At 58.7% G+C, this 14,794-nt stretch overlaps 1 protein-coding gene across 1 annotated transcript in view; it reads right to left on the bottom strand.

The window, feature by feature from the left end:
- CNNM1 (cyclin and CBS domain divalent metal cation transport mediator 1) overlaps positions 1 to 3,047 on the bottom strand; it is a 60,317-nt gene extending 57,270 nt beyond the window's left edge. Inside the window, exon 1 of the mRNA XM_077821989.1 lies at positions 1,571 to 3,047. Coding sequence (XP_077678115.1) covers positions 1,571 to 3,047 — 1,477 coding nt within the window. The remainder of the gene's footprint in view (positions 1 to 1,570) is intronic.
- Positions 3,048 to 14,794: the final 11,747 nt, after the last annotated feature.

Below are 14,794 nucleotides of genomic sequence, written 5' to 3'. Positions count from 1 at the left end.
TGGGCCCCACTATCTCCTGCAAATTGTAACCAAACTTATTTGTCTGAGCGATTGGCTCAAGTAGGACTGAGTGGACCTGTAGGCTCTAAAGTTTTACATTGTTCTATTTTTGAATGCAGAATTCTACCTTTGTAAGTTCAACTTTCATGATACAGAGATTGCCCTACAGTGCTTGTATGAGGTGAATTGAAAAATACTATTTTTTTCACAGTACAAATATTTGTAATAAAAAATATCAAGTGAGCACTGTACGCTTTATATTCTGCGTTGTCATTGAAATCAATATATTTGAAAAAGTAGAAAACTCAAAAGGTATTAAATCGTATTCTATTATTCTTTAAAAGCATGATAATCGCATGATTAATTGCGATTTTTTTTATTCACACGATTAGTTGTGATTATTTTTGTAATCACTGGACAGCCCTCCTTTGCTTATGTTGTTCATTTGACAGCAGTTTTAGTCAGTTTTCACCAGCAAGAAGGGATAAAAGTAACTTTAAACCCCCCAAACAAGGTTGGAGCCTCAGGCACCTCACCTCCAGCCACTCTGTTAAATTGATTCAAAGCACCAGCCTTTGAACACACCCCGTGCATGTTAACTAACCCTCCCGCACCCGGCCCTGGGGCTAAGTGTCTGTCCCCATTCCACAGACCAGCAGCGACCGTCCCAAATGAGTGGCACGGCCAGGATTGAGCCCTGGCCCCGTCTCCGCGCACTCCCTGCCGCTGTCACTCAGCTCGGGGGAAAGAACCGATGCTGGTTAATTGCCAGGGAGGCTGGCAGATCTCAGCCGCTGCCGCTGGCTCAGCCCAGCTCCACGCCCGCTTGCTGCCTGCCTCACCCCGCCCAGCCTGCGCGCAGAGGGGCCAATGCTGAGCAGCTCCGTGCGGAAAGCACCAGCCGCGCGAGTCCGCCGCTCCCCGGGGCGGGTGTGTGAACTGTGCCCGCCTGAGCCGCAGGGGCGGCTCGTTCCGGCGCTGCGCCCCCTCAGCGCTTCGCAATGAGCTTCGGGGTCAAAAGCAGCCGGGCAGCCGGACCCCGCCCCGGGCCCATATAGGGCGCCCGAGTGGAGTCCCCGCAGGCTGCAGAGCTGCTGCGTGCCGCCGTGAGCCAGACACCCCCCGCCACCGAGAGCTGCGCGCAGCCAGCGGGCGCACGCCGGGGCCAAGCAGGGCGCAAAGGGCCCAGGAGCCCCCTTCCCGCCCAGCTCCTGGGCAGCCTATCCGGGCATCCCAGCCCCATTCCCGGAGGGCCCCCGCTCCTTGCCCGGACCCCCTGAGCTCAGCCCGCCGGGAGAAGCTGCCCCGCACGCACGGGCCTGGGGGAGCAGGAGGCGGTCGGGGAGGCGCAAGCTGGCACGGGGTGCGCCAGAGGCAGCCCGGCCACGGGCATGCAAAGGGAAGGCGGTGGCTGCCGTGGGTGTACGGCCGGGTGGAGGCAGGGACAGGGAGATACCGAGCCCCGCAGGAGGGTGCATGGACCCGGAGCGCACGGGCGGGGCTGGCCGGCGGGAGCGGAGCCTGGGGGTGCGTGGCCGGAGGACAGAACCGGGGGTGCCGGCGCCCTCACCCTTCTTGAACTCCTCCAGCAGCGTGTCCAGGCGGCTGTCGCTGAAGACCCAGTGCAGCGGCCGGCGGTAGAAGCGGGTGACGGTCTGCAGCGGGGTGCAGTCGTCCGGGTCCACGAAGGCCAGGTCTTTGACGAAGAGCAGGTCCACGATGTTGTCCCGCCGGTCGCCCTCGTAGACCGGGATGCGGGTGTAGCCGGAGCGCAGGATCTCGGAGACGGTGGCGAAGTCCAGCACGGCGTCGGAGCGCAGCATAAAGCAGTCGGCCAGCGGGGTGAGCACGTCCTCCACCACCTTGGTGCGCAGCTCCAGCGCGCCCTGCACCATGGCCAGCTCCTCCCGCACCAGGTCGCTGTGCGGGTCGGCGGCGCGCAGCGTCTCCAGCAGGCGCTCGCGCGTGGAGAAGGTGCTGAGCTCCTGGCGCAGCGCCCAGTCCAGCAGGCGGCTCAGCGGGTAGCAGAGGGGGAAGGCGGCGGCCATCAGCAGGCGGGTGAGGCAGAGCGTGTGCGAGGCGATGGCCAGCCCGTGCCGGGAGCACACCGAGTAGGGCAGCACCTCGCCGCCCAGGAACACGGCCCCGGTGCAGAGCAGCACGGGCAGCCAGGGGACGCCCTGCACGCAGCCGGCCAGCGCCGGGCCCTGGCCGGGCAGGGATGCGCACAGCCAGCCGGCCAGCGCCGCGTTGGCCCCGGCCTGGCCTAGCAGCAGGGTGCAGAGCAGGTAGGTGCCGCCGTGGCCCCGCACGGCCTGGACGCGGCGCGCCTGTTCCTGCTCCGCCGCCGAGCCGCTGTTGCGCAGCACGCGGAGCTCCAGCGGGTCCAGCGCCAGCAGCGCCAGGCGCAGGCCGCTGAACAGCGCCGACAGCCCCAGCAGCAGCAGCGCCCCCAGGGCCCGCAGCCAGCCCGCCTCCGGCAGCGGCCCGAGCAGCCAGGGCTCCCGCGCCGCCGGCCGCACCCGCAGCAGGAAGCCGCCCGCCGCGCCGTGGTGCTGCCAGGCGCGCCCGTCCCAGGCGCAGAGCGAGAAGAGCCGCCCCCGCGGGCCGGCCCCGGGCTCCCCCTTGCGCGGCGCCCGCACCCGCACCCGCACCAGGGCGGAGCCGGCCGAGCCGCCCGGCTGCAGCGGGCCCAGCACCTCCACGTCCGAGGCCCCGGCGCTCTGCCGCGGGCAGCGCTCCCCGGGCGCCTGGCCCGCTCCCGCCGGCGGCGGCTCCTCCACGAAGGCCAGGCGGGGCGCGCTCTCCGCCCCGGAGGGCGCGCGGCTGCGGTTCGCCTCGGGCGGCGGCTGGAAGAAGACGCGCAGCAGGAAGCTGGCTCCCTCCACCGCCCCCAGCGCGCCGGCCTCCAGCGAGACCCGGCCCGGGGCCGTGTCCTCGGGCCGCAGCCCCAGCAGCCAGGCGGCCCCGGCGGGCGGGCGGCGCGCAAGCCAGAAGAGGAGCAGCAGCGCGGCGCCCCGGCCCCGGCCGCCCGCCTGCACCGCCATGGCGCTCCGCAGCCCGCAGCGCCCCCGCCGCGCGTCACGCTGCAGCGGGGGGGGAGCCGGGCCCACGTGCGGGGCGGGGAGCGGGCGGCCCGAGCCCCGCCGCCGGTGCAGCGGCGTCCGGCCTGCGCCCGCGGTCCGTCAGCCAGCCCCGGGCCGGCTCCGCGGGCGCTGGGTGTCCCCAAAGGCGGGTGCGGCCCCACGGACCCGCTCGCTGCCACGGCCTGGGGGGGGACACACGGTGAGAATCGGGCCAGGCCTCAAGGCAGGGATTTCCCTGCACCCCCTCGACTTTCAGTACACCCCCTCCCCCAGTTTGTGAACTAGTTACATGCAGTGTTGCCAGTTTAGTGATTGGTTGGACATTGAAATTGAAACATTAATACACACCCTTTCAAAGCGTCTAAAGGGGATGATAACATACTGTCACGGAGTCCCCAGCGATGCTCTGGAGCTGCTCCCAACAAAGCCAGTCAGGACTCAGGGGAAGTCTCCTTTCTGGGAGCAGCCTGTCTGCAGGGCACACAGCTCCTCCGGCTTCCACCTTCCTGGGTCTGACCTCCGAGCACTCGGCATCCTCTGCCCCTCCGTGCGCCTCCCACAGCGAGTCCGCCCAGGTGGGCTCCTGGGGAAGCCAGAGGGTCCTGCCCCCCCGACTTTGCAGTCAGACGTGACTCTCAGCCAACCAGTAACACAGAAGGTTTATTAGACGACAGGAACATGGTCTAACACAGAGCTTGTAGGTGCAGAGAACCGGACCCCTCAGCTGGGTCCATTTTGGGGGGCAGTGAGCCAGACAACCATGTCTGCCCTTCACTCCATGTCCCAGCCAGCCCCAAACTGAAACTCCCTCCAGCCCCTCCTCCTCTGGGCTTTGTCCCTTTCCCGGGCCAGGAGGTCACCTGATTCCTTTGTTCTCCAACCCTTCAGCTCTCACCTTGCAGGGGGGAAGGGTCCAGGCCATCAGTGGCCAGGAAACAGGGTGTCGGCCATTCTCTGTGTCCAGACCCCTGCACACACCTGCCCTCTAGGGCTCTGCAGTGATCATAGTCCCTTACCCCACCACCTAGATACTTAAGAACTGCATAGGGGAACCTGAGGCACCCCCACACTATTCAGAGGAAACATTAAGAACAGTCCCACTTCGTCACACCAGTGACCTGGGAAGTTCAGGGCCCCCTCTCTGGGACAACGCATCTGCTATCATATTGGCACTTCCCTTCACGTGGACCACGTCCATGTCGTAATCCTGCAGGAGCAGGCTCCATCTCAGGAGCTTGGCGTTGGCTCCTTTCATCTGGTGTAGCCAGGTCACGGGAGAGTGGTCGGTGTACATGGTGAAGTGTTTCCCGAAGAGATAGGGCTCTAGTTTCTTGAGGGCCCACACCATGGCCAGGCACTCCTTCTCGATGGCCGCGTAGTGTTGCTCCCGGGGTAGCAACTTCTTGCTCAGGTACACGATGGGGTGTCTCTCCCCCTTTTCATCCTCCTGCATTAACACCGCCCCCAGTCCCGTGTCTGAGGCGTCGGTGAACACCACAAAGGGCTTGTCAAAGTCTGGGTTTGCCAGGACTGGGCCACTGACCAGAGCCTCCTTCAGCGCCCGGAAAGCCTCCTGGCACTGCTCAGTCCAGACCACCTTGTCTGGCTTCCCCTTCTTGCATAGCTCAGTGATGGGGGTGGCTATGGCACTAAAGTGGGGCTTAAATCTTCGGTAGTGTCCTGCCATCCCAATAAAGGCTTGGACCTGCTTTTTGGTGTGGGGAGCGGGCCAGTCTCTGATCACCTCCACCTTGGCTGGTTCCGGCTTTAGGCGGCCGCTCCCCACCCGATGGCCCAGGTAAGATACTTTAGCCATCCCCACCTTGCACTTCTCCGCTTTTACAGTCAGCCCAGCCCCCTGGAGTCGGTCCAGCACTTGTCTAACCTGGGACACGTGGTCCTCCCAGGTCTGGCTAAAGACACAGATGTCATCAATATACGCCACGGCAAAACTCTCCATCCCCCTCAGCAGCTGATCCACTAGGCGCTGGAAGGTGGCCGGCGCTCCCTTGAGGCCGAAAGGCAGGGTCAGGAACTCCTAGAGCCCCAGAGGGGTGATAAAGGCCAATTTCAGCCGGGCATCTGCATCCAGCAGCACTTGCCAGTAGCCCTTTGTAAGGTCCATGGTGGTAAGGTACCGAGCTCCTCCCAGCTTGTCTAGGAGCTCATCAGATCTGGGCATGGGTTAGGCATCAGGTACAGTGATGGCATTGCGCTTCTGAAAGTCCACATAGAACCGGATCGACCCGTCCTTTTTGGGGACCTGCACCACTGGTGAGGCCCAAGGGCTGGCAGATGGCTGAATCACCCCCAAAGCCAGCATGTCCCGGACCTCTCTTTCCAGGTCCTGAGCAGTTTTCCCTGTGACTCAGAAAGGGGAGCATCTTATCGGCGGGTGCAACCCTGTCTGCACCCGGTGGACAGTCAGATTAGTGCGTCCAGGCTGGTTGGAAAACAGCTGTCGGTACAGATGCAGCACCCCCCTGATCTCAGCTTGCTGGGCAGCGGTTAGCTGATCCGAGAGGGGAATTGTTTCCAGGGGGGAACCAGCTCTGGTCCCAGGGAATAGATCTACTAAAGGGTCATCTCCCTGCTCCTCCCACTGTCCACACACGGCCAACACCACATTCTCCCTGGCATAATATGGCTTCATCATATTCACATGGTACACCCGCGGTGGTGTGCCCGGTTCGACAGCTCCACCACATAGTTTACCTCATTGAGCTGCTTGAAAACCTTGAAAGGGCCCTCCCAGGCGGCCTGTAGTTTGTTCTTTCTCACGGGGATGAGAACAATCACCTGATCCCCGGTGGCGTAGGCACGGGCCCGTGGTGTGCGGTCATACCAGACCTTCTGCTTCTTCTGGGCTCTGGTCAGATTCTCCCTGGCCAGGCCCTTGAGTTCAGCCAGTCTCTCTCGGAAGATCAGGACATACTCCACCACTGACTCTCCATCGGGAGTGGCCTTCCCTTCCCACTCGTCTCTCATCAGGTCCAGGGGGCCCCTCACCCTCCTTCCATATAACAGTTCGAAAGGCAAAAATCCGGTAGACTCCTGGGGCACCTCCCTGTACACGAACAGCAGGTGAGGTAAGTACTTGTCCCAGCCCTGCGGGTGCTGGTTCCTAAAGGTTTTCAGCATCATCTTTAGCATCCCGTTAAACCTCTCCACCAGCCCATTGGACTGGGGGTGATAAGCTGAGGCCCAGTTGTGCCGGACCCCACATTTCTCCCACAAGCACCGGAGCAGGGCCGACGTGAAGTTGGAGCCTTGGTCTGTCAAGACTTCCTTGGGAAACCCCACTTGGCTGAAAATGGTCAGGAGCGCATCTGCCACGGTGTCTGCTTCAATGGAAGCTAAGGGCACTGCCTCGGGGTAGTGGGTGGCAAAATCTACCACCACCAGAACGTATTTCTTCCCCGACTGGGTCGTCTTGCTGAGAGGTCCCACTATGTCCTTGGCCACCTTCTGGAAAGGCTCCTCTATGATGGGCAAAGGTCTCAAAGCCCATCATAGAGGAGCCTTTCCCCTTGTCCCGGGCCTTCCCCACCCTCTGACAGGGGTCACAGGATCGGCAATACTGCCAGACCGTGGTAAAGACCCCGGGGCAGTAAAAGTTCTGTAGCAACCTCTGCCGGGTGCGCCGGATTCCCTGGTGCCCTGCGAGGGGGATGTCATGGGCCAGGTACGGTAGCTTGCGGCCATACTTCTGGGGGACCACCAGCTGCCTCCTGATCCCACAGGACTCCACTTCCCCTGGGGGAGCCCATTCTCAGTACAGGAACCCCTTCTCCCACAGGAACCTCTCCTGGCAGCCTCTCCTCATGGTCCGTCACACACTGAGGTCGGCCAGGTCCCTGAGCTTCCGCAAGGAGGGATCTTTCCTCAACTCAGCCTGGAACTCAGCAGCTGGAGAAGGGATGGGGCCCGGTTCCCTCTCATCGGCCAGGTCTGAGGCCACAGCCTCTCTGAGCCGTGCCCCTCGGCGCTCCCTCCCCACCAGGGAAGGGTCCTGCGCCTCCGGTGTGGTACCCTCCCCAAGGTCAGGGTGCAGTGCCCCTCGCCGGCTCTGGCTACGGGTCACAACCAGGGCGGTCTGGGGTTTGCTTGGCCAGTCCTCTAGGTCTCCCCTCATCAAAACCTCAGTGGGCAAATGGTGGTGCACCCCCACAACCTTGGGGCCCTCCTTGGCCCCCCATTTCAGGTGTACCCTTGCCACAGGCACCTTGAATGGGGTCCCGCCCACCCCTGTCAGGGTCAGGTAGGTGTTGGGCACCACCCGATCTGGGGCCACCACCTCAGGCCGGGCCAGCGTCACCTCCGCGCCTGTATCCCAGTAGCCATTGACCTTCCTCCCATCCACCTCCAGGGGAACAAGGCACTCCCTCCGGAGGGACAACCCCGCGCCCACCCTGTAAACCGAGCACCCTGAGTCCAGAGCCTCCAGCCCTCTGGCGGAGCTGGCCTGGGGTACTCTTCCCTCCTGAGCAGGTGGTAAACTGGTAGCCCCCCTTTCCTGGGTCGTCTGCCCCTTGTCCAGCTGGGTCCCTACCCAGTTAACCCTGGGTTGGTTGGGTCTGCTCAGTTTGTCCCTGAGCCCGAGGCACGGGGACCGTATGTGGCCTCTCTGGCCACAGTGATAGCAGCTCAGGTCACGTTGGTCCCCTCGAGCGGGTCGGAGGGGCCCGACGCCAGGCGTTCCCCTTTGGAGGGGGTTCTCCCTATTTCCCCGCTGGGAGGCCCCATGGTGACTCTCTCTCTGCATCGGGGGGGGGCTGTCCTTTTGGGACTCCTCCTGGCTACCCCTGACCGACTGTTCACAAACTCGTCGGCCAGCTGCCCTGCGTGCTGGGGGTTCTCTAGCTTTTTGTCCACCAGCCACAGCCTCAGGTCGGAAGGGCACTGTTCATACAGTTGCTCCAGTACGATTAGGGCAAGCAGGTCCTCTTTAGCTTGGGCCCCAGCTGTCCACTTGCGGGCATACCCCTGCATCCAGTTGACCAGTTGTAGGTAGGTGACCTCAGGCGTTTTACGCTGACTCCGGAACCTTCTCCGGTACATCTCGGGGGTCAGCCCAAACTCACAGAGCAGGGCCTTTTTGAACAGTTCGTAGCCCCCTGCCTCTGGCCCTGTCATTCGGCTGTACACCTCCACGGCTTTGGGTCCAGTAAGGGGGTGAGGAACTGGAGCCGGTCTGCCGGGTCAACCCTGTGCATCTCGCAGGCATTCTCAAAGGCCGTCAGGAAGCTATCTATGTCCTCCCCCTCCTTCCGCTGGGCCAGGAAGCACTTATCAAAGCTCCTTGCAGTCTTAGGTCCCCCCGCACTCACCGCAGCCGGGGCCCCACTGCTCCTCAGCCTGGCCAGCTCCAGTTCATGCTGTCTTTGTTTCTCCTTCTCCTGACGCTCCCTCTCCTTCTCCTCCTGCTCATGTTGACATTGTTTCTCCTCATGTTGACGTTGTTTTTCATGATCCTCCAGCTCCCTCATTTTCATCTCCCTCTCCCATTCCAGCCGCATCCGCTCCAGGGATGGGAAGCTCTGCCGGGAGGATCCCCTGCTGGCTGCCGGGGTCAGGGTGCCCTCGGGATTCCTCCCCCAGGCATAGGTAGGAAGGGTCTCAGGATGTCCTGGGCAGCAGTCTGACCCCTCCCAGCCCGGTCACGCCCCCGGGCCCACGCTGCGTCCACCGGGCGGCTTCCCTCAGGGACAGGGATCGGGTCATCCAAGCGATCCCCCTCCTCCAACTGGGCAATCAGCTGTTCCTTGGTGGACCTCCCGATGCGCAGCCCCCTCTGCCTGCACAGCTCCACCAGGTCGCTCTTAAGGCGTTTAGCGTACATCTCCCTGCTGGCCACTCGCAGGCCGGGCAGCTTTCCACGGTTTCCAGGAAAAACCCCTCGTGTGCCAGTCCTTCTTGAGGTCACCACCTCTTTGCCAGGGTCGAGCTGCAGACTCCTCCGCCCCTGGGACCGCTCGCTGCAATCCCCCAGGGGACCCCGTTACTGCAAAAGTCCTTCTCTCTGGTCACACACTCCCAGGGGTTAACCACCCTCTGAAACCATCTCTCTCTGAATCTTCAGCACGCCTGGTCCCCGTCAATCCCCCTTCATTTTACTGTTCCCCAGTCACTTACTGCACGAAGCGCCGTTCACGGGGTGCAGTAGATCCCACCACTGCCACCAGTTGTCACAGAGTGTGAGGGAGTCCGGGCCCTGCACCCCTCTTCCTGGGATTCACTGAGACTCTCAGCCAGCCAGTAAAACAGAAGGTTTATTGGACCACAGGAACACAGTCTGAAACAGAGCTTGTGGGTACACCCAGGACCCCTCAGTCAAGTCCTTCTGGGGGAGCAGGGAGCTTAGACCCCAGCCCTGGGGTTCCCTGTGTCCCTCCACCCAGCTCCAAACTGAAACTAAACCCCCTCTTCAGCAGGCTCCCTCCTGCAGCCTCTGTTCACATTCCTGGGCAGAGGTGTTATCTCCCCGTCCCCGTCCTGGCTCAGCTTACAGGCTCTCAGGTCTCCCATTGAAACTCCCCTGCCACATTCCCAGGTCAACACTCCCCCCTCCCTCCTGCGTCACAAGGTGACTCTCAGCCAGCCAGCCTGTAAAACAGAAAGTTTATTAGACGACAGGAACATGGTCTAACACAAAAAGAAAAGGAGTACTTGTGGCACCTTAGAGACTAACCAATTTATTTGAGCATGAGCTTTCGTGAGCTACAGCTCACTTCATCAGACGCATACCGTGGAAACTGCAGAAGACATTGAGTCCTTGTGGCACCTTAGAGACTAACCAATTTATTTGAGCATGAGCTTTCGTGAGCTACAGCTCACTTCATCAGATACATACTGTGGAAACTGCAGCAGACTTTATATATACACAGAGAATATGAAACAATACCTCCTCCCACCCCACTGTCCTGCTGGTAATAGCTTATCTAAAGTAATCGTCAGGTTAGGCCATTTCCAGCACAAATCCAGGTTTTCTCACCCTCCACCCCCCCACACAAATTCACCCTCCTGCTGGTGATAGCCCATCCAAAGTGACAACTCTTTACACAATGTGCATGATAATGAAGTTAGGCCATTTCCTGCACAAATCCAGGTTCTCAAACCCACCCCCCAGTGGGGTGGGAGGAGGTATTGTTTCATATTCTCTGTGTATATATAAAGTCTGCTGCAGTTTCCACGGTATGTATCTGATGAAGTGAGCTGTAGCTCACGAAAGCTCATGCTCAAATAAATTGGTTAGTTTCTAAGGTGCCACAAGGACTCCTTTTCTTTTTGCGAATACAGACTAACACGGCTGTTACTCTGAAACCTGCAGAAGACATTATATACACACAGAGACCATGAAACAATACCTCCTCCCACCCCACTGTCCTGCTGGTAATAGCTTATCTAAAGTGATCATCAAGTTGGGCCATTTCCAGCACAAATCCAGGTTTTCTCACCCTCCGCCCCCCCCCCCACACACACACAAACTCACTCTCCTGATGGTAATAGCCCATCCAAAGTGACCACTCTCTTCACAATGTGTATGATAATCAAGGTGGGCCATTTCCTGCACAAATCCAGGTTCTCTCACCCCCTCACCCCCCTCCAAAAACCACACACACAAACTCACTCTCCTGCTGGTAATAGCTCATCCAAAGTGACCCCTCTCCCTGAAGGTCGCTATCTTACAACAAAAAAACTTCAAATCCAGACTCCAGTGAGAAACTGCTGAATTGGAATTCATTTGCAAATTGGATACTATTAATTTAGGCTTAAATAGAGACTGGGAGTGGCTAAGTCATTATGCAAGGTAGCCTATTTCCCCTTGTTTTTTCCTACCCCGACGTTCTGGTTCAACTTGGATTTAAACTTGGAGAGTGGTCAGTTTGGATGAGCTATTGCCAGCAGGAGAGTGAGTTTGTGTGTGTGTGTGTGTGTGTTTCGGGGGGGGGGGGTGAGAGCCTGGATTTGTGCTGGAAATGGCCCAACTTGATTACCATGCACATTGTAGGGAGAGTGGTCACTTTGGATGAGCTATTACCAGCAGGAGAGTGAATTTGTGTGTGTGGTTTTTGGAGGGGGGTGAGGGGGTGAAAGAATCTGGATTTGTGCTGGAAATGGCCCACCTTGATTATCATACACATTGTGAAGAGAGTGGTCACTTTGGATGGGCTATTACCATCAGGAGAGTGAGTTTGTGTGTGTGTGTGGGGAGGGGGGGGGGCGGAGGGTGAGAAAACCTGGATTTGTGCTGGAAATGGCCCAACTTGATGATCACTTTAGATAAGCTATTACCAGCAGGACAGTGGGGTGGGAGGAGGTATTGTTTCATGGTCTCTGTGTGTATATAATGTCTTCTGCAGTTTCCACGGTATGCATCCGATGAAGTGAGCTGTAGCTCACGAAAGCTTATGCTCAAATAAATTGGTTAGTCTCTAAGGTGCCACAAGTACTCCTTTTCTTTTTGCGAATACAGACTAACACAGCTGTTACTCTGAAAAATGGTCTAACACAGAGCTTATAGGTGCAGAGAACAGGACCCCTCAGCTGGGTCCATTTTGGGGGGCAGTGAGCCAGACAACCACGTCTGCACTTCAGTCCTCGTCCCCAGCCAGCCCCAAACTGAAACTCTCTCCAGCCCCTCCTCCTCTGGGCTTTGTCCCTTTTCCGGGCTAGGAGGTCACCAGATGCCTTTGTTCTCCAACCCTTTAGCTCTCACCTTGCAGGGGGGAAGGGCCAGGCCATCAGTTGCCAGGAAACAGGGTGTCGGCCATTCTCTGTGTCCAGACCCCTGCACACACCTACCCTCTAGGGCTCTGCTATGATCATACACCCTCGTCCCACCACCTAGATATTTAAGAACTGCAGAGGGGAAACTGAGGCACCCCCACAATATTCAGAGGAAACATTAAGAACAGTCCCACTTCATCACTTCTCTCCCCCCTTCGAGACCGAACTGAGTGGGGTCACTTTAGCCGGTGACCTGGGGAAGTTCAAACCCATCAACGTTCCCATGGATGCCCCAGCATCTCTCCTGTTCCTTGGTGGGAGTTACACCAGGCCCTTCCAGTTTCACGCCCTCCCTTAGGTCGGGGTTGGTCGATAGCCCTCTCATGCCATATGTGGGAAGGTTTATGCGGCCCGTGCCCTTGTGCCACCCAAAACCCCCTGGGGTCAAACTGGGATCTGGTCTTCTCCCAGCGCTCCAATCTGGAGGCCTGCAATTCGTGCTCTCTTGGTTAAGAACCCCCATCTTGACCTGGGCCACATACTGTTCACTTACAGAACTAGCATGGAGACATTCCTTTCTCAACAACCTTGTCTCCCCAACAAGCTGGCCAAACACAGCCACTTGGTTATAGGACGGTTTACCTTTCTTAACAGTTTTCACTCCATCTGAGACCTTTTCAAAGCTCTCGACACTGGATCTTTCAACAGGAAAGTCAGTGGATCCATTCACAACAGAAAATTTCTGGCCCTTAGGAACTGAAACTTTCTTGATTAAATCACTTTCACACCCTTCAGTGGCAGTAAACTGCTTGCAAAGACTCCATGAGGATTCCTTTCCCTAGGGCTTTTCTATGCAACAATTCACCCCTCACAGAAATTCTGCTCTTACCCTCTTCACCTAGGGCTTGCTCTAGAGAAACACTTTCCTGAGCAATAACAGACACTTTCTGGGTCTCCCTTACATCCAGAATCACCTCTGGCCCATCAGGCGGATTCCTCCACAATCCCCTTTCAGGCAAACTTACAGACTTCATAGATAAAAGGTTAGAAGCATTCTCCTTCCCTTTGCCACACACAAGTTCAGGAATCTTTTCTTTCTTGCTACAGGTTTCCACACCCTCAGTAGGTAACACAATCACATCACCTTCATGCTCTCCTTGTGCCCTGGCTAGGATCTCACCCTGATTAGACAGAGTTGCTACACCCTTTCCAACAACACACTAGCAACAGGCAAAATACAAGCACCAGAATTGTCTGGGCTCTGGGATTTTACATAGACACTAACTGGAAGCGACCTAATTACAGGGCCATTCTCCCGAGCAGACACAGACTTAGGACCATTCCCTTCCTGGGCTTTAGCTGAATCCAGAACCAACTCTGAGAGAACTGCACTCCCCTCAACCATCACAGGCTGAAAGGCCCCTTCTGTCTGCTCCACAGACAAAGAAGACCCGGACACACTTTCTCCTTTCCCAGACACACAGCTTGGGATCTCATTCCCCTGGTCCCAGCACACAAGGCTGGTCACAGACAACTGCTTGGAGACCAGGGTAGCTCCCTCCATAGGCAAGTCAATACCCCTGACAGACACAGGCATGTTTCCTTCACTGTCACAATTCTCCACCCAGCTAACACCTAAGGTCCAGGGACACTCATCTTTCACTCTCCTCGCCTTCGCATCCTGCTGACTAGACACAGCCATCAGCTCACAAGGCTGCCTAGGCTCATCCAGACTTCCCTTACCAAGCACCTTGCCACTCCCCACAGATCCCCTGCCCTGCCTGTGTCTCCCCCCACTCAGCTGGGGTCTCAGCTCCCACTGTGCTCAGCCCTGCCCTTGCTGTCCCAGTGGGGGTAGGCAGCGAGCTCCCTGCTTTCCTCACTGCATCAGAGCCAGCCTGAGCCCCCTAAGCCCCCCTCTCCGGTGTGCAGGGGGGCGGGGAACATCTCTCTGTTCCACCCAGCCCCAGGGGTCTGGTTACAGGCAGGCAGGTAGCCTGAGCCTAGCGGCTCCTCCCCCCTGCCAGCCAGGTCATCTGCATTTTCACTGACCATTTCCCTCTCCACCAATTGGTTCCCTGGATTCAAATTCAAACCCTTGGCCTTTACAGGAGCAGGGCCTGGATCCTGTCCCAAAGAGACAGTCACCCCCCAACAGGGTCTCGCAGCTGGTATCCTGGAGAACCCCAACGACCAGCCAGCCCCACCCCTCCTGGGTCTGCACAGGGATCTGGGCCATAGGCAGGGCGAGGGGCTTCGTCCCTGGGACCCTCACCCAGCTCACACAGCCCCTCAGCATCTGAGGCTGCACCACCCAGGGCCTGACAACAGTTCTCTCTGTCCCAGGATCTTGCCACCCCAGAAATGTCTCCCCATTGACCATCACCTTCCGCTCCCACTGGAGGTCCGAGGGGCCTGGCCCCAGGAAACTCCACACAGACATACAGGTTGGGGTCAGGAGTGGGAGCCTGTCCACCTCCCCACCCATCTGGCTGACGGAGTCTATGGCCTGGTGTCACGGAGTCCCTGGGCGATGCTCTGGAACTGCTCCCCATGAAGCTAGTCAGGACTCTGGGGCAGTCGCCTTTCTGTGAGCAGACTGTCTTCAGGACACACAGCTCACACAGCTTCCACCTTCCTGGGTCTGACCTCGGAGCATTCAGCATCCTCTGCCGCTCCGTGTGCTTCCCCCAGCGAGTCTGCTCAGGCAGGGCTCCTGGGGAAGCCAGAGGGTCCTGCACCCCAACTTCGCAGTCAGACGTGACTCTCAGCCAGCCAGTAAAACAGAGGTTTATTAGATGACAGGAACATGGTCTTACACAGAGCTTGCAGGTGCAGAGAACAGGACCCCTCAGCTGGGTCCATTTTGGGGGGCAGTGAGCCAGACAACCCCGTCTGCACTTCACTCCATGTCCCAGCCAGCCCCAAACTGAAACTCCCTCCAGCCCCTCCTCCTCTGGGCTTTGTTCCTTTCCTGG

Source organism: Eretmochelys imbricata, chromosome 7 (assembly GCF_965152235.1).
Source record: "Eretmochelys imbricata isolate rEreImb1 chromosome 7, rEreImb1.hap1, whole genome shotgun sequence".
Classification (NCBI taxonomy): Eukaryota; Metazoa; Chordata; order Testudines; family Cheloniidae; genus Eretmochelys; species Eretmochelys imbricata.
This window is presented reverse-complemented; position numbering and strand designations above follow the sequence as displayed.